This window comes from Rhinolophus sinicus, chromosome 13 (assembly GCF_057876585.1).
Source record: "Rhinolophus sinicus isolate RSI-liver-muscle chromosome 13, RSI-T2T, whole genome shotgun sequence".
In the NCBI taxonomy this organism is placed as follows: domain Eukaryota; kingdom Metazoa; phylum Chordata; class Mammalia; order Chiroptera; family Rhinolophidae; genus Rhinolophus; species Rhinolophus sinicus.
In genome coordinates this window covers 50848011-50866516 of record NC_142513.1, presented here as the reverse complement: position 1 = coordinate 50866516, position 18506 = coordinate 50848011, and the positions used below count along the sequence as shown (strand labels likewise).

At 49.9% G+C, this 18506-nt stretch overlaps 1 protein-coding gene across 1 annotated transcript in view; it reads left to right on the top strand.

Annotated features, from left to right (window-relative positions):
- ALDH1A3 (aldehyde dehydrogenase 1 family member A3) overlaps positions 1-18506 on the top strand; it is a 36610-nt gene that overhangs the window by 1470 nt on the left and 16634 nt on the right. Inside the window, exons 2-8 of the mRNA XM_019726631.3 lie at positions 3610-3714; positions 5945-6085; positions 10504-10633; positions 10961-11022; positions 13611-13739; positions 15211-15324; positions 17869-17971. Of these exons, the coding sequence (XP_019582190.2) occupies positions 3610-3714; positions 5945-6085; positions 10504-10633; positions 10961-11022; positions 13611-13739; positions 15211-15324; positions 17869-17971 (784 nt within the window). The remainder of the gene's footprint in view (positions 1-3609; positions 3715-5944; positions 6086-10503; positions 10634-10960; positions 11023-13610; positions 13740-15210; positions 15325-17868; positions 17972-18506) is intronic.

Here is an 18506-nt window from a genome sequence, read left to right as displayed (position 1 = left end):
ATCAGCAGAGACACGTCCCCATAAATGCTGCAGATTATTTTTAATGTAGTTTCCTTAGCAGTATCAGCTTCAGAGCGAAAATTCCAACACAAATTATGGGACCAGTGAGACTAGTACCTAATTATTTTTAGACCCTAACACTGTTGGTGATCGTGTTTTCTTTCATTTTTGTTGTATAGGGTTTTTCAAAAACAATATAGAAACCAGAAATGACATATATGAGTCTCCTTTTCCTCTTTACCTTTCGGAGTCGTAGCAGAGTGACACAGCCACACAGGACGAGTTTACCTCTTTCTCTGAAACTCCTTAGGGCCCCAGGATCTTAGCAGATTCACAGAAAGATGGGTGTCTTTCATCTTGCTAGGTGCCCCCTCTTCTCAGTGGCTCAGAACTGGGTATGTGATTAAGGCCGAGGGCTGACGATGAGATGGAAGGAACTGGAGAGCCAGGAGCCGTAGGGGCTCCCAGGCCATGATGGCGGCCCCAGCCTGACACCGGGCCACTGTACCCTCCTTCCCTGTGGAAGGTGAGGCCTCTGCCTGCTCTGTCCTTGCGCTGGGCCCACCTCTGCAAAGAACCCCCTACCTCCTCGCCCCACTCCCAGCAGTTGGGGGACCCGGGTAGCCCGTGGGGTATAGCTGAGGGTGAGCAGCAGGACAGCTATGCTTAGGGAGCTTCTGGATGGACAAGCAACCGACAGGGCAGATGAAAGAACGGGGAGACACAGAGGACAGAATTGAGACCCAAGCGAGGCAGGCAGGCGGGAGGGGGGAGTGTGCAAACCGGTAATGGTCTGTTACTTTTCAAACCTGCTTTGTGGTGCTTCCTGCTAATAGAGAACACACCAGAGGTGGTGGGTTGAGTCCTAGCCTTGAGGGTGCCATTTCCCAGGGTAAGTTGTTTCCAGAACGATCACCTTGCCAGCGCGTCTTCATTTGTTCTCACATTTTTAACATCGGGCTTGCTGTGCGGCTGTGGTGTGAGGGCGGAGGGGGGAACCCCCCCACACACAGATCTCAGACGCTCACAACCCCTTTCACTTTAGAGGGCTCCTTCATTTCCTCATAAAATTTCTCCTAGTAGCAGAGATTCTTGTTAACATTTTCCGGTCCATTAAAAAACACCATTTTTTATGATCGCTTTTACAAAGAATAAAATGCCCTCAAGCCTTCTTTTCTGAACACATACTCCTTTTGAGTTGAGCTGAGGTGCAATGGAAGTGCCTGTAAAGGGCGCCCGCAGAACTCACTCGTGTAACCGCCATCTTGCCTTCCGCCCAGGGCACCCTTCTGCTCAGAACAACTGTGGTTTTCCAGCTCAGTCCAGATAACATGCCATGCCATTCCTTCAGTCAAATCTGAATGCCGTCCACCGCTCAATGCCATTTAATTTTATTCCTCTCTAAAGTTGGTTTCATACCCATTCACAAATCAAGGGGAACGATTTCTTTTCGAGACTCGTTATTCTGATTTGGGGTTCAACACAATACAGCCAGCCTAACTGGTAGACCACACTCATTGACCCCTTCCTTATTTGTGTTTTTGTTTGCTTTTAGTGGAGAGAAACCACTTACAAGATTACTTACTAGTGTTGTATAAAAAAATATATAAATATATTTTCTAAATGAGAAACATTGTGATGGGAAAATATGGTTAGCGTTGAGCGGTCTGCATTTTTTTAAGTTGCGGGTTAGAAAGGACTACGGATCAATGTCATGAACGACCAAGTAATTTTTGGGGGGAGGAACGCGCTTGGAGACGAAGTGTAACAGACATCTGATCGTTGCAATCTGTTTCCATCCCCTTATTTATATTCTCTTCTACCACCTTCTCATTTTCCATCCCCCTTGGAATTGATACCAGGAAGGACCTAGAATCAGCAGTTTTCACTGACAGTCTCTATTATCTAACCCACGAAATTTCATCTTCCGACAAATGGGCCTCTCTTCCTGGCTGCTCTTTTCTCCCCGCACTAACCTAACTCTTTCCCACTTATTAATTTCTCACTGTTACCGAGTGATTGCTTGCTGGATGGCAAAAGTGAACTCTTGGGTTTGGTTTCAGCTGGAAGAATAAGCCTGTAATTGTAGCCTGGCCTTTTCCGCGGGCTTCCCTGGGGGCCTGGCCTCACGTTGAAGGTGCTGAGCTTCCAGAAGTCAGATGAGCACGTCCTACGGTCGAGGGACGGTCTCAGCTCTGGAGTCCACTCAATGGGGTGAGGGGAGCTTCTGCCCGCCTCCCTGGCCAGATCTGGTCTTCTGTCTTCGTCCCGTCCAGACTCAGACTTCCCTGCTTTCCAGGGAGAGTTAGCAAACGGTCTCCACCAGCGGCTTTCCTTCCCAGGGAGTGTTGGGATCTTCACAGGAGAACCCAGGAGAGAGGGTGTAACCAAGCCACACGTTGGATGAGATACCTCCCCTCTCATCTGTCTTCACTGGGGAGTGAGGACACGCTCACTGAATAAAATCCAATTGGATACAATTCCCAATAATTTAAATTTGCCTTGTAGTGACACAATTCTTCCTTTTAAATGACTCAAAGGGAACCAAAGATATAGCAATGGAATCTGAGGAGTTAGTTCTGTATGTTGAAATTATTGACCACATTTTATTTGACGGAAATGCTTCTAAAGAGCCTCATCCATAACAGCGACTGGGGCATTTCTGAGGCCGTGATGAGCTCTAATGACCAGGCTGTCCCAAGCTGCTGCAGCAGATTACATGTCCTCTCGCTGGGCAGTGGGTCCTCCATGCTGTCAGGTGTTTTGCGTATTATGTCACTTCTGTGCCTCGTTCTTTTCCAAAAGTCCTCTCTTTTAATGTGGTACTTTTTAAGGCTGTTAGAACCTGGAGTAAACTACGAGTAAATAGTACACACGCTCATTTCTGTACATGAACTTTGTAAATTGAATCCTTTTTAGTTAGCTCATGATGTCATTTTATTTTTAACCGTCTTATGCTTGGCTGTGTTCTAGATAACAGAGGCTCTGAGCTACGTGATTTTTGTGGGTTAATTCTTTGGTTCTGGATGTAAACGGTTGTACGGCCAGAACACTTCCTAACCCCAATATTTATCTTCGTATTCCAACACTGGCTTTTATCAAGCCCAATATAAAAATAGACATTCTAAAGAAAATGGGGGAGGGTGGCTAATGTGCATTCATGGCAAAGGCAGGCAGATTCCTGGATGCTTTATGTATATAAACCTATTTAATCTTCCCCCAAACTCGATGAGGGTGTAGTATTTAACTTACACCTTTAATTAACTACCTCACTCAGTTATTCCTCTGTGAATCCACGTTTTTGTGGGTTTCTTTAAAAAAAAAAAAGAGAGAGAGAGAGAGAAGATTTAAAAAACATTCTGAATAACGTTAGTCAAAACATAATTCTCTAAAGGTGTACTGAAAGTCAAGAGACTTGGATTGTAATTCTGTGCGTCCTCCCTTTTGGGCGCGGGACTCCGTCTCCTCTCCAGGTCCCATCTGTGAAATGGCGGGCGGGTAGGTGGGCGGTGGTGAAGAACGAGACGTTACCGAAGGACCACAGCATGTCGCAGTCGTATGATTTTGATGGAAGCCTAATAACGCGTTACAACTTCCTTTCCTGGTTAGATATTCATCAACAATGAATGGCACGAATCCAAGAGTGGAAAGAAGTTTGCCACCTATAACCCTTCAACGCTAGAAAAAATATGCGAAGTGGAAGAAGGAGATAAGGTCGGTGTCCCCTACCCCCACCCCGAGCAATTCAATTACAGACCACTGTAGGATAAGGGAGCGGGTTGGTTTAGCTATAAGACAGAACGGGCCCACACTCAGATAGGAGCCACGCAGGCTGCTTCTCAGACACAGGGCCCAGGACGGGATCAATTAGGGACGGCGTGCTGGAGAAAGTCACTCTCCTTTGATGGATGGTTCTCCCTCTGTGAGGATGACCTCAGCTATCCTCATCATACGGCTTAAAGGAAAGGTTTTTATCAATTATTTGAACCTGGAGGCAATAAAGGAGCTTTGCAGAAAGCATTTCCGGCTGGTGGTATGTTTCACCAAATGCAGCATTCAGGCAGGAGATACTTAAAAAAAAAAAAATGCTTGAATGAAAAAGACTTGCTAACCAAGTCATACTGGGATAATAAAGTCATGTAATTGCCAGATGTCTTTTCTACCAGAAACTGAAATGACCGTGTAAAGCTGTAGGCCCTATAACCCTACTTGGTCGTGCAGGATATGTATTATAATATAAGCTACTATAGAGCATCACTATATAATATAGCATATATTGTATGTGTATATATTATAATATGAGCTATATTATATATTACATATATATATATATATATAACACTATATAAGGCCGCACATATACCAGGGGTGCCAAAAAAATGTATACAAGTGGACACTGTGGTCAGCGTTGCTCAAGCAGTAGTTTGCCGTAATCAGAAGTGTCTGGACGCTGATGGGAACCACTTTGAGCACCTCTTATCATTGCAGACATCACACGTGACTTGTATTCATTTTTTATTATCGGTATATATTGAGTATTACAATTTTAATAGTTTTTTCCTTTTTTAAAATGTGTTTACATTTTTTGGGAACCCTCTCTCTGTATATGAAGCTCAGGGATTTACTGGATGTGTCCTTGATACATTTCAAAACCATAAAGTATCTTTCATCTTTTGAGTATAAGTGCCATCGGGGGAAAGGTTGAAGGTAATACTTTTCTAAGGAGGGAAGAGAAACCACTAGACGTTCTTAATAAGTGGATGGGCAGTGTTCGGCGTGGATAGGGTAAATGGCACATGTAAAATGGGCTTGACTTTGATGCCACCAGCCATAGTTTTGTGATCGGTGTGCAGTGCACACACCTGTGCAGGCCGTCCAGTGTGCAATACCTCGTGCTAAGCTGTGTTTACAAAGATGTTTGCACTCAGGAGCTCGTATGAAGATGTGAGGGCTGGAGGGGTGGGGCCATGATGCTGAGCGACCCCCAGGTGCAGCATACACGTATCAGGAAGGAAAGTCAGACCCATGTCCCAAGCTCTGGCTTCTCCCTTGGTGTGGGTGACGGCTCAGAGGCAGCCCTGTTCCCTGCAGCTGGAGAGACCTTGACCCCAGAGCCTGGGACAAAGAATTCCAAGTCCTGAGATGCTTTGGAGACACGCGGTGTTACTGGAGTTTTCCTTTTGGTTGTATTGGGTCTCCACTCCCCAATGCACCTCCCAGGGGCCTGGGGGGTGAGCCATTGCCCGTCAGCCTCGGACCCCATTTTCCTGAAACTAAGACTGAGTGACATTACTCTAAACAGCTCTCACTTCTTTCCTTTTAAGAAGAAAGTTTGATTGTCATTCTTCTATCAGTCACAGAATCTCCAGTTCCCTGTCTATAAAATGGTACGACAGTTCGGCCCTGGGGCATAGGTGAGGCTGAGGGAGAAAACGTGCTCCTGGTCTTCTGGTCTTCCCTGTCTTTGGATTTTTCCAATGTGGTCAGTTCTCAGATCCACAGAAACACTCATGCCCCATTCTCACTGTCAGAACTCAGTTCTCAGCGGGAATAAAATGCCACCACAGCCAGTCCCCACCTCACTAGTGAACTGTGAGAGTGTGTGTGTGTCCAAACTGAGCTAGCAAGTGGAAAATCTTTCCCTGCTTGAGTCACCAAGAAAAATACTTCATTAAGGTCAGTGGTTTTATAAACTATTTTAAAACACTTTTATAATCAGAAGCAAAGTTAATATTTGGTCATAAGAGGAATCTTGAAAAGGACTTAAGATGTAAAGAGCAAAACGTTCACTTGAAAGCCCCCAGCCATTGCCTGCCCTCCCCTCCTTCCTCTGTCACGTGACAGACGCAGATCTTTGCTAATCTCTGTATGTGACAGGGGCAATGTCCCAAACTGCAGTCTCATCAAAAGGTGACATGCTCTCTCTGTTGTTTTGGCCACTCAGGCCGACGTGGACAAAGCCGTGGAGGCCGCTCAAGCTGCCTTCCTGAGGGGCTCGCCATGGCGCCGGCTGGATGCTCTGAGCCGAGGCCGCCTGCTGCACCAGCTGGCTGACCTCGTGGAGAGGGACCGCACCATCTTGGCTGTGAGTACACACACACGCGGGGCAGGCGTGGGACAAGCCAGCCTTACTGAGGATCCTGTCCTCCACAGGCATGGCAGAAGAGATCCAGGATGTTGGTTTTTGTGGGGCGGTGGGTCTCTTTGGTCCTGCGAGGTGTAGCACTCTGAGGTAGGCAGGTGCCCTGGCCCCTGCACTTGACCCTCTTGGTTTTGAAGTCAGACGTTTACTCCCTGCAGCTCAGCTTCTTGACCAAGACGTTGCCTGGAGGAAATTCAGCTTCATCGGTGGTTCCCAGACGTGAGACATTCAGAGACAGCTGGATAGGCTGGGCCGTACCCTGGTCCTACCTATGCATTTATGAGCTTAACTTTTTATGTTTACAGGGACTCCCTTTTCGACTTAAATTTAACCTCATCCTCAGTGACAATATCCATGAAATCACAGGTTAATGTGCTGGCTTTAGTTTTTGGAATACTTATCAAAATAAATGCCACCACTTAACACAGGAAAAAATTGTTCCCATGTGACCTGAAAATCATCCCTGCATGACTCTTGAACTGGACAGTGGCGAACATGTGTAGAATGATGGTGAGGGCAGGGAAACCTTCTTAGAATGAACCTCAGAGTATGAAAGACCTGTTCAAATCCCAGTTCTGCTCTGCCACTTACTAGCTGTGTGACTTTGCACAAGTTGCTTAACCTCTCTGAGCATATATTTCTTCATGGAAAATGTCACTAATAATGGTGTCTAAGTGTTGTGAGAGCAATCCAGTTAAAATCCTTAGCAGAGTCCCTGGCACTCAGTAAACACTAAATGGGTGACAGCTATTGTTGGTAATAGAGGTTCTCATAGTAATGCTATCTGAAGAGCCAGGTTCTAACCCCAGCTCCATACCCTCCAGGCCAGTAATTTCTAGGTACCTTAGTTTCTCTGCTATGAAGTAGGGATATTAATTCAGACTCTCCATGCGGTGGAGCTGCTCCCAGGCTATGCCGCTGTGAGGACGTTTCTAAGTTGTAAGTGCCTCATTTAACGGGGTCCTCAGACCTTCCTTTGGTCTTGCGGTGAATGATCAGAGGACATTCACGGCCACCTTATGCCTTGAGGTCCTTTGCAACCTGCATGTGAAACCCTGTACAGCTCAGACTCCTTTGTAAAACTTGCTTCAAACCGTGAGGCCAGTTGGTAGGAGAGGAAATCTCCTTTTTGGCTACTGGTTTGGAAAAATAGTTCTTTCTTCCTGATCTGACTAGATTCCTGATATCAGGACCAAACAATCGAGTGACACGCTCGTGGAGGACACTGTCAGCTAGGACACTGGAATTGCTCTTGTCACTGGTTGTCTGTCTTGGGGACAGAGGGTGGAGGAAGTCTGTATCTCAGGTTCTACTCTGGATGCATTGCCCTGAGGGAGTGTCTGCCCTTCCGTTCCCCCCCCCACCCCACCACCACCACCAGTTGGCCAGTCCAGCATGTTCGCCCCAAGTCTGCGTGAGGGTAGCTCCCTCCCTGGGTTTCTCTCCGAGAAGCCTCTGGTTTCTTCCTGCAATGAAAGCCAGCCTCAACTCTCAAGCTGCCAAACTGGCTTTTTCAAAAACATGTCTGTTCTCACCCAGCATGAGCTCATCGGTCTGCAATGTGTGTGCACTCATAGCTAGGGAGGATGTGCCCTGTGCACCCCTCCCCACCCTGTCCTCAACTGTCAGTATCATCTTAGGGAGCAGGGGCTGAAAGCCACCTTCGCCCTCAGCCGGCCCCATTGTCTGGCAGGACGGTGTTATGACAGCAGATGGAGCTTATGCCATCGTGACCTCGCTGCCCACAGGAAGCTAAGATCCAGCTCTTTGCCACCTCATGAAAGGGACAAGACAGTTACTGGCAAATATGGTTTTTAAAACTTGACCACATCATAGGACAGCACCTTGACATGGCTTTCTGGCATTTTCAGGCAGCAAAGTGCTTCTCTCCGTCACTTGTTGATTCTGGTTTTCACAGAGCTGGGTATTTACTTCTGTGCTCAGTGTTTAGAATGAGATGTGGGGGGGTCTCTCAGCCCCGCTTTCTCTCCGTTCCTGAAGCGGTGGGGCGCAGATTCTCGCTCTTCCCATCCTCATTTTGGGAGCCCCCAAACAGGGTTCCTCCCGGCTTACTCTCTTTTTCAGCTGAGCCCCATTTCTGGGCTCCCTCATTTTAAGCCTTGGCACCCTCTGTCACTTCTCCTTCATTCTTTGGCATCTGAACATTCTGAGGTTCATTTTTCAGGAGGCATACTCGTCTCTTAAACAGTTAAAGGAAATAGACTTAGGAGAAGTGGTTTGCTCACAGTCCAGCCACAGTAACTGTTTAAAAGTCCCCATCGATAGCGACGACTTGATTTCTCAGCTTCAGTCCTAGCGACTCACCTGCAAATCTTTTATTTTGTTTGTAAGAATGTCCCATCTACACCTCTCATGACGCAGTTTTCCTTGGACAGATTCCATACAACCATCCCAGCAAACGCATGTTGTCGGTACACTCAGCAACCTGGCCCCAGTTAATAATGAGAAGCAGCCAGGGCTTGGTAACAGCTCACCATGGCCCAGGCTTGTTGTAGGCACTTCACCTGTGATACTTATTATCTCATTTCAGAGATGAGGACCCTGACGCCCAGAGAGGTTAGGTCACCTGTCCAAGGTTACCCAGCGGGAGACGCCGCACAGGTGCCCTCAATGACATGCCACAGTCCTTGCCTTTCTCTCCCTTTCCCATTCCAGAAAAGGGCCAAGAATAAACCATTGGTCCCACTGACCAATAACGCAGATACTGTCTGCAGGAGCCCAGCTCTGGAACCATTTCGACATGATTTGCAATATTGGGTTTCCCCCTGGAAACTAAAAGTTCCCACTTGCACCATAAATCTGTAAGAGCCAAAGGTGCCGAGTGCTGGATGCCCCTTGGCCTGGCTTGGTCCCTGAGCAGCATCTGCAGGGGGTAGGACGTCCCACGGCCAGACCAGCCGCTGTCATCTTCAGCGACTTATAGTCCTGTGTTCTCGGTGTCCCCAAGTGAGGATTGCCGAGCATCAGTCTGGTCCCCAAAGGGATGATGACCGTAAACATGCTGGCTATTACTGCCATCATTTCCACAGTGAACAGGGCACTTGCTGTGGGCAAGCACTCTTGTTCGTGCTCTGTGGCTATTAACTCCTGTAACCCTCCCACCGGCCCTGGAGGCAGCCACTATTCCCATGATTATTCTCACTTTACAGATGAGGAAACTGAGGCAGGGAGCGATTCAGGGACTTGCCCACGCCAGGGAAGAGGCTGCCTCCTGATTTGAGGATGCTGACGTCAGACAGAGGAGCCCAGCATCCACATGGCTGTCCCACAGTCTTTCCGGATGCAAACATCCAGAGCAGTGGCCTAAAGGACGGTCACTGTGCTGGCTGGATATTAGACACCCCAAGTTCAGCACTGGCCATGCCTCTGACTTGCTGGATGACCTTGGAGGAGTCACGGGCTCTGTTAGCCTTTGTGTCTGCAGCTTGCAGTGGAAACAGCTGTCAAGCTCAGAGCTGGGGCATATGGGTGCACAGGCCGGGGGGCCTCCCTTCCTTTGCAAACCATCATCTCACTGCATCAACTAAAACGAGATTCTCGCCCTGGGCTATGTGTCAGGGTGGCCACTTCCTGCAGACACAGATGACGGGCGGTGTCAGTGCTGGGCTCAACTGGGGCCGCTTGTCTGAGGGACAAAGGGGTCCTCTGAAACCCAGGCTGGAAATAGAAAAGAATCCTCACCATTGAGCAGCTGCATGATCGCCCTGGGTAATCACCTCCCTTAGCGCCAAGGGCCAGTCCACTCCCTCCCACCAAGCATCCGGCGACACGGCCCAGTTAGGGAGCGCTGCGTCTTTGTGCGGGCGGCATGACCCTTCTGGGCTCTGTCCGTCACTCTTTCCACAGCTGGTCAGCTGGGCCAAGAAGGAAGAACCCATGTCCTCCCTTTCTCCTTTGTTAGAGAAAGCCAGCCAGGCCTCTCTCCAGCTAACCTCCCCAGAGCTTCCCGGGAAGGCACCGAACTATGCGGCCAGGTCACACAGCTGAGGCAACTGTGCTCCACATGCAAGACCAAATGCTAGTGTGTCATCCTTCCCGGCGAGGCTTCAAACAGCCTCACGCCCGCTGTCCTTTGTGGGGATGCACGCCTATGCTCCGGCCGACCCCCAGCTTTCAGTGTTTTGAAATCAAAGCATCCGTGACTATCCAGGACAGGTCTCATTTTAAATGTAGGGTCTTGCTTTCTGAAGAGACACAGAGGGCAGGGAGGTCCAGAGAGCAATGTCCTAGGACCGTGCTCTCTCCCCCAGCCCACCCTCACACCCCCAACCCGTCCTTAACAACCTGACTGGTAAAGAGAAAAGGAAACTGTGTGTGAGACTGACATCTCGTCATTGCAGACCCTGGAAACGATGGATACAGGGAAGCCATTCCTCCACGCCTTCTTCATCGACCTGGAGGGCTGTATCAAAACCCTCAGATACTTCGCAGGGTGGGCAGACAAGATACAGGGCAGGACTATCCCCACAGGTGAGCCGGCGCAGGACTCTCAGCCTCAGGTGGGGTCTTTTATGGGCTCTTTTCCCATCCTTCCAGGTGGCCTCCTCAGGATGCCCCTGGTCTTCTCCCCTAGGGCATCCTTCCTCGTCCCCAAAAAGAAGTGGCACTGTGCCATTCTTTCCCTCTAAGGCATTTTACTTTGGAAATTGAGTTTCAAATCGCTTCTTTGTGTCATAGACAAGGCTTAGCGCTGACACCATTGTGGGCTTGTTTCTTTCTTGTGTTTTTACTATTTAAAGTTTTTAAACTAGACTAATACGAGTATCCTTCTCTCCTCCATGTAACCCCATCTTCCAGATGACAACGTTATGTGTTTTACCAGGCATGAGCCCATAGGTGTCTGTGGGGCCATCACTCCTGTAAGTACACGGTTGTTCTAGATAGATCTGTGTAGATCTTCCCCCGACCCACCCCTGTGGCTTTTGGGACCAATTTCTGGTGTGTTCCCATTTGATCACACGTGCTCAGTGGCATGGAGCTTGGTGCCGGAGGGTTATCAAGATGGATTAGACCCCATTCCTGCTGTCAAGGGGCGACTCCAGGAGGGCAGCAGAAAGCAGCACAGATTCCAAACAGGAGGGCCAGCACCCCTAGGGTGGTAGTCTCTTAACTGGGCCGTGAAGGATAAGACTGTTCAGGAGAGAGGGTTTCCAAGCAGAAGGAATGGCCTGAGCGAGGGTGTGGGAGAGCCCGGGTGCCTTGCAGGACAGCTGGTATGGCCAGAGCTTAGGAGCAGGAGAAAGTGGGAAAGAGGAGGCGTGCACATGTCAGATGGTGCCTTGGCTGCCGAGGGCTCGGGACTCTATTCAACTGGGTAGTGGGCAGCCAGGAAGGTGCCAGGGGATGCGACAATGCTGCTTGTCTGCTGGAGGAAGCCCCAGGCCACTGCAACAGCTGGACAGGGAGCTGGGGGACAGGTAACAGCGTGCAGAGAGGACTGGAGAAGCACTCCCTGGAGGCAAGGAATGTGTGCCCCTTCAGCAGACAGATTTGACAGCCTGCTATGTGCCAGGCATGGCACTGCGGTGCCAGGTACCGAAGACATGAAGGGAAGGGCCCAGCCTTTGCCCCCTGAGGAACTGGCTGATCAGTTAGAAGGAGGAATCCACTGCAGAAGAAATGGTAAGACAGGAGTCATTGAAGGGACAAGAAGACACGTGGGTTGGAAAGCATCGTAGGTGGTAGAGTCGTGGTTTCGTGGTTAACCAGACATTGGGGGTGGGTCCCGGTTGGAATTGAGTGGCTGGTAGTGCCGACTGGTGAGATGGGAAGACTGGGGGAGAAGGATTTTGGGGTGCAGTGAAATGAAAGGTGATGGCAATCCTGGCCGGGGATATCGAGGGGCTGGTGGGTCAGCCTAGACGTTTGCATGGTTGGGTCTGGGGCTCAAGAGTGAGGCCCAGGCTGGAGGTATGTGTAGCCAATGGTCAGCCCAGCGGTACTCCTGCCCATCACGCTCAGGGCTCACCCAAAGAGGGACGTAGAATGAGAAAAGAAGAAGGCCTGGGGCCAAATCCCCAAGACCACCAGGGACCCCACTCAGAAGCCCGAGCAGCCAGGGGCAGGCTCATCCCAGGAAATGAATACATTTCCGGAAAGAGTCTGTGGCCAGTAGGGTCATATCCTACATAGAAATGAAAGTAAAGACAGAGACGCAACTCTAGGATTTGCTCACCGAGAGCAGTATCGAGGAGTTTCGGGTACAAAGCCACATTGCAGGGGCTTCCGGAAAGGGAGCTGGGCACGTGGGCACAGCTCTCCCAAGAAGTTTCAATGTGAGAGAGGGAAAAGAGAGGCTAGGAGAAGTGGAGGCCAAAGGAAGGTGCATATTTGTAGGATGGGCGAGGTGATGGTAATTCTGTGCTAAGGGGCGGGAATCCAGCAAGAAGAGGGGCCCGATCACTAGTGGGGTAACCATTCCTGCTGTCATTTAGCCGAGCACACAGGCCCTTTTGGAACCGGGATCTTATGGTGATTGTCCAGTGCTAGGAGTATCAGACGGAGCTGGGGGTGGAGGTAGAGGGAGAAATTTGAGTGGCCGAGTAGCTGTACCACTAGGTGGCCACCTCTGGTCAGCCCTACAGGGAGTGGTTTGCAGATGGGCTCTTCTGTCAGCATCGTTGGACGCTAAAGAGCCGAAGGAACTCTTTTAAGGGTGGGGGTTCGGGACAGCTAGAATCAAGCAAACTGCACTGTTGGAGAGAGTTGGTTTCATCTCCTCTTATCAAAGATGGTACTTTGGAAACGGTATAGCAAAGAGAACACAAGCTTGGCTTTCACCTGCTGGTTTGTGACCTTGGGCCAAGGTGACCTCACTCATCTATAAATGGGAGTGATAATATGAGCATCTCATACTTGTTGGAGGGATCCAATGAGTTAAGTTTCATGACGTGCTTAGAACAGCACCTGGTACACGTGAGCATTAGCTCTTGTTAGGCTTATTGTCATGGTGATACCAGTATCCTTGCCTCTGTAATTGAAAGATGACAAGAAAAGCATTCCCCAGAATGAATTTCACAAAGCACAAGTTCATTGGGCTGAGGGTGGGGGGTGGGGGGTAAGGGGTGGGGCGGGGGTGGTTAGTTTGTGTTCTGTGAGGAGAGAAAAAGCTTGTCTGGCATCGGAGTTTAGAAGAGGCAGGCCTCATTCCTGCAGGACTTTTCAGAGGCTTTAACATGCTGATGGCATTATAAACCCCTAAAAGGAAAAGGTAATACACGGATAGCAGAATCCTCTTTGCAAAGAGTAACTGTTAGCCTCTCCCAGAATGCACTTTGGAAGGGCTGGGCATGAATGCCGTTCTGACCATTGCACACTCCTATGTTACCCCTTGTACCCCAAATCTAGACCGTGCAAAGCAAGTGTCTTCCACAGAGGCATTGTTGGGCATGTGGGGCAGGGTAGCAGGGTGGTTCCGGGCCCCCCAAGTTCCTATGCTCTGTTGCAGTGGAACTTCCCTCTGCTGCTGCTGATGTGGAAGCTGGCGCCGGCTCTGTGCTGTGGGAATACCGTGGTGGTGAAGCCAGCGGAGCAGACGCCCCTCACCGCCCTTTATCTTGGCTCTCTGATCAAAGAGGTAAGGCGTCCAAAAAGAAAAGCGTGTATGTTCTTGATAACTTTCCCACTCCTCGGAACCAGGCCACCGTCCACAAGATAAAGCTGCCCTGCCAAGCTGTGCTGTGCGTGACAGTGCCGTCTGCTCTCAGTTGAGTGGGAAGGGAATGGCTCCTGTGTTTCACTTGGCAGGTGGACGTTCTTCCTTCTGCTGTGGTCACTGAGCTAGAAGAAACTCCGTTCATGCACTGATCTTCATGAGAACACTTATCTCTCATTCTGGGCTCAACCCTACACGTTAGGGCCAAATGTTTTCTCTAGAGAATTAGCAGGAGCGTCACGTGGGAGGGACTCACTCTTTGGAGGTTCTTTGGGTCTTGCCTTTGTGCTGTATGAAATGGTCCATGTTTCTCCCGCTGAAGTGGCTGTCGCCCAGCCAGACTCCCCAGTGCTCTGCTCTCCGGCAGGCGATCGTCCCCTCCCCCAGGCAGCCACCACTCAGGGAAACAGTCGACCCAAAGGGACACACTGGGCAACACATTTCAGTTATTCTGTTCCCAGCTTGTATATCACAAAAATGTAAACGAAGAAACATGACGAAAAGAGGGATGGGAGAAAAGAGCGGTTCGTTTCCCTTCTCTACCCAGCTAATAGGCTCAGGACACGTGACCTTTATTGCTTAGATGTAAGGTTGGAGCAGCCAGGAGTTGAGTGGCTTCCCACTTTGGGACCAGTGATGTAGGACACAATTAAGTCATGTTAATGAGCCTTATAGATTCTAAAATCACAACTGTAAAAAAACAGTGTCTAGAAAAAGGGAAGTCTGAAGCACCATGTCCTAAGATCTTGCTTTTCTAAAATAATGGGTTTCAGGGAAGACACTAGGCCTTGGGAAATAGCAAGCCCCTCCTTGGTCATACGTGGTATTCTTAGTCAAGAAGCCTTGTGTGTGCAAAGCACGAGGCATGAAGGAGAAAAATGGCAGCCCCTGCCTCCCGGAAATGGCCACTCTGGGTGTGGCCCAGGTTCAATAAGCAAGAACTTTGACGGAGTGACATCGTGTTGCCATTTGGAACATTCCTGGGGCAGATTTGAGATCCGACAACGGAAGCTCAGAAAGGATATTTGCAGGTGGCTCTGAGCCTTGGGGTTTGTCACCAAGGCGACCCTTTGCCCAACACACATATAGACACACACAGGGAGACACACACACTGAATGGTGCCACCATCCTTTTTGCTCAGAGGCCTTTTGGGGGTGGAAAGGAAGGGGGGGGTGCCTCACCCTGGCCCAGTCTGGCCCCTGGCCCCTGGGCCGACTTGGTTTGGGTCTTGTGGGGGGGGGGGATAGGGGGTGACCCACGCCCAGATTTCCCAATAGGAATGACATTCTGCTTGGGGACATCACTTAGCCATGGCTCTCTCAACCCAAGGGTGGGTCATGGCAGATGCTGGTCCCTCCTCTTCCTCTGAATGTCGTCTCGGTTTCCTCCCAGGTCGGCTTCCCTCCAGGCGTGGTCAACATCGTGCCAGGATTTGGGCCCACAGCTGGAAGAGCAGTTTCTTCTCACCCTCAGATCAGCAAGATAGCCTTTACTGGTTCCACAGAGGTAAACCCCTCACGGGCTGTGGGCAAACGTGACTGTCGCTGCATGACTTGAGACCTGTGAACTCTTCCTTTGAGAGGCTCAACTATGATATAGTTCCCTTCTAAATTTGACCGCATTTTAGTACATAGCAATTCGTTTTAAAAAGTCACTGGTCCAGTTTCCAAACTAAATGAATAGCTCATAGAACTCAGAAGCCATAGAAGAAACACTGTGTAGATAAGATACAATAAAAATGTAAACCATCCATATGACAAACAACATTGTAATCAAGGTTAAAAGATAAATAACAAGCTAGGAAAAAGACCGTCATCATGTATGCAGCTCCCCAAGGGTTCACGTTGGTAATATGCAAAGCACTCCTGAAAAATCCATGAAAACATAAAAAGACAAAACTGCATGGTGACAAAGTGGACAGCTCAGAGAAGAGAAATACTGAATACACAGAGAGCTCGACCTAGTTCACTGGTAATCGGAGAAATGCAAATTCAAATGAAAATCACACTCTTTTTCTTTTGTGTGTCAGATTGGTAAAAGCTGAAGTCCAGTGCAAATGAGGCTAAGAGGAAAGAGGCACTCACTCTCCCTAAGATGCAGAGCAAAGAGGCAGTACCCACCACACATTTAAATGTGTAAAACTTTTGATTCAGAAATTCCATTTTGAAGTAACTACTTAGAGCAGGGGTGTCCAAACTTTTTTCAACGTTTTTTACCAAGGGCCATGTGCGGTAAAATACGCAAACAGCCAGGCCACTCACTCGAAGTGAAGTTCGTATTGCCTCACCCGGTTTATTTAAGTAAACTAAATATATTTTTGGAATTTGCTGCGGGCCAATAAAAAATGGATTGTAAGCCTCGGTTGGCCCATGGGCTGCAGTTTGGACACCCCTGACTTAGAGAAATACTCTCATAGCATTCGCGGACGTATTTTCCAATATAGTATGTCTGTTCTACCTGACGTTTCACAGCCAGTACAATGAGGAAAGCTGTCCATGATCTATTGTTGCAACAGACAAAAAAATAAACTGTAGGAAAGCCTGGTCAACGTGATCCCATTAGTAAAAGTGTGTGTGGAGAGAAACAGAAATTGTCTGGAAGGATTTCCAAGAAATTCTTACCACTGCCACCTCTGGGGCAGGTCCTAGGATGAGAGAAGATGATAACGTTCCCCCTTTAATTTACACACATCTGTATGTGGAATGATTTTTAATGAGAAGTTACTTTCTCTACGTGAAACAGACACTTCCCATGCAATAAGTGTCCCCTATCTCTTGGCTGAGTCCCGCCAGGAGCCTGGGCCACCCGCCTATGGGCCAGCTGGACAATCCTGCCACCGCCCTCCTTGGCTGGCCAGGGTTAGCAGTTACCAAAGTGCAGTCAGAACCGAATTGGGGCTGCATGGCAGTTAGGTGGCCGACGGTGCTTAGCCCATGGAATGGAACAGCAGCGGCTCCGGGCCTGGCTCACCGGGGAGAGACGGCAGAGAGGTGCCAAGCATGGCTACTGCCAGCCAGCCGCTCACAAGTCTTTCCGGTCTCTTCATCCAACAGCAAAATCAGCCTTTCCCTGCCACTGCCTGGCTTCTCTACAGAAAGGCCCTTAGGGCTGCTCAGGGGTGCAGCCAGGATGTACCCCACTTGGCATCCAACATCATGGACAAGAAAGTGGCCTCTGTGGCTTTCCCACCCTGAGTCCCCCCGCTGCATCCAGCTCCAAGCGCACTCCTCGACCCGACCAGAGAATGCCCAGCCTGGGGCAGGCTGGTCTGGCCTCTGTTGTCTACCTGGGGATGGTCATTGTCACTATGGACCTTGTCCAGACCGTCACTTACAAGATGGCTGATTATTAAAACGCACTCAACCCTTCATTTGGGGAAAACAGCCTCAGCCTAGGAGGAGCCCAGCCCTGCCTCTTGCCAGCTGCCTGGGCCAGGTCTCCGTGGGCTCACTGTTCCCGAGAGTCTTCCCAGCTTGGAGTCCATGGTGCCGGGCTTTACTTGTCACCCACCACGAGTCACCAGGGTGTGCTGGGCCCAGCCTATGCTCTGGTGGCATGGGAGATGATAGGTGGGACCCTTCAGGTACACGTCTTAATGTCGTGTTTCCAGAGAACTGACATCTCACCCTGAAGGCCAAAGTCGACTTCCCTATTCCCCTAATGCTCAGAGGCGCTAATGCTCAGAGGCGCCCTCACATTACACCAAAGAGCCCAACGGAACAGTCTCCTCTACTGGCGAGGGTTGGAAGAGCTGCCCCTATGTGCCCTGGAGCCCTTTCTTAGATTCGCTGGATCCGCCTGCTGCCAGGAGGGGCGGCTGCACCACCAGCCAGCTGTGTGGCTGTGGGTGAGTCACTGGGCCTTCCAGTGGCTCCACTCCACCCCTGTACGTGGAGCAGCTCAGACCAAGGGTTCCAGCGATGCCAAGGTGTCCTGGGAGTGTGGTGACAGCATGCAGGCCCATGGCACCTGGGCAGAGAGGCGGGGGCCCAGGTTGGGCTGCCTCTGACCGTGTCCAAGGTTTAATCTGGTCTGTTTTTTATCCTGAAGGTTGGAAAGCTGGTGAAAGAAGCCGCCTCCAGAAGCAACCTGAAGAGGGTGACCCTGGAGCTGGGAGGGAAGAACCCCTGCATTGTGTGTGCTGACGCCGACTGTAAGTCTCTCTCTGCTGAGGCTTAGGGGGTCATAAGTCCTCCCCACTTCCTCGCCTGAATCGAGAACCAACACACACACACACACACACACACACACACACACACACACACACGACATGTTTTCCACCGTGGCTCATCCTGCCATAAACAGGCAGACAGACGGTCAAATGCCAGCATTATTGCTGATAAAAAGCTGTGTTGGAGTAGGGTGTGTCTTAGGTGGTCGCCACGGGTCTGCCTGTTCCCGCCCTTCATGATTAAGTTTACCTTCCCGGTCCCTGTGGGGCAGGGGCCATGATGACAAGGTCCCTTTCCGCAGAGGCCCTGTGAAGGGGGAAGGACAAGAGGAGAAGGAGGAAGGCAGGTGGCCCCACTCAGAGGTGTCCATCAGTATTTCCTAGAGCTCTCAGGCTCTCCAAAGACTTGAGATGTTTCTTCTTTCTTTGTCTCAGGCCTTTGACAAATCAGAGGAGGACAGTGGCAGCTGACCCTTAAAAATACCCCGTGGTCTGGGTGCTTTCTCTGCCTCTACCA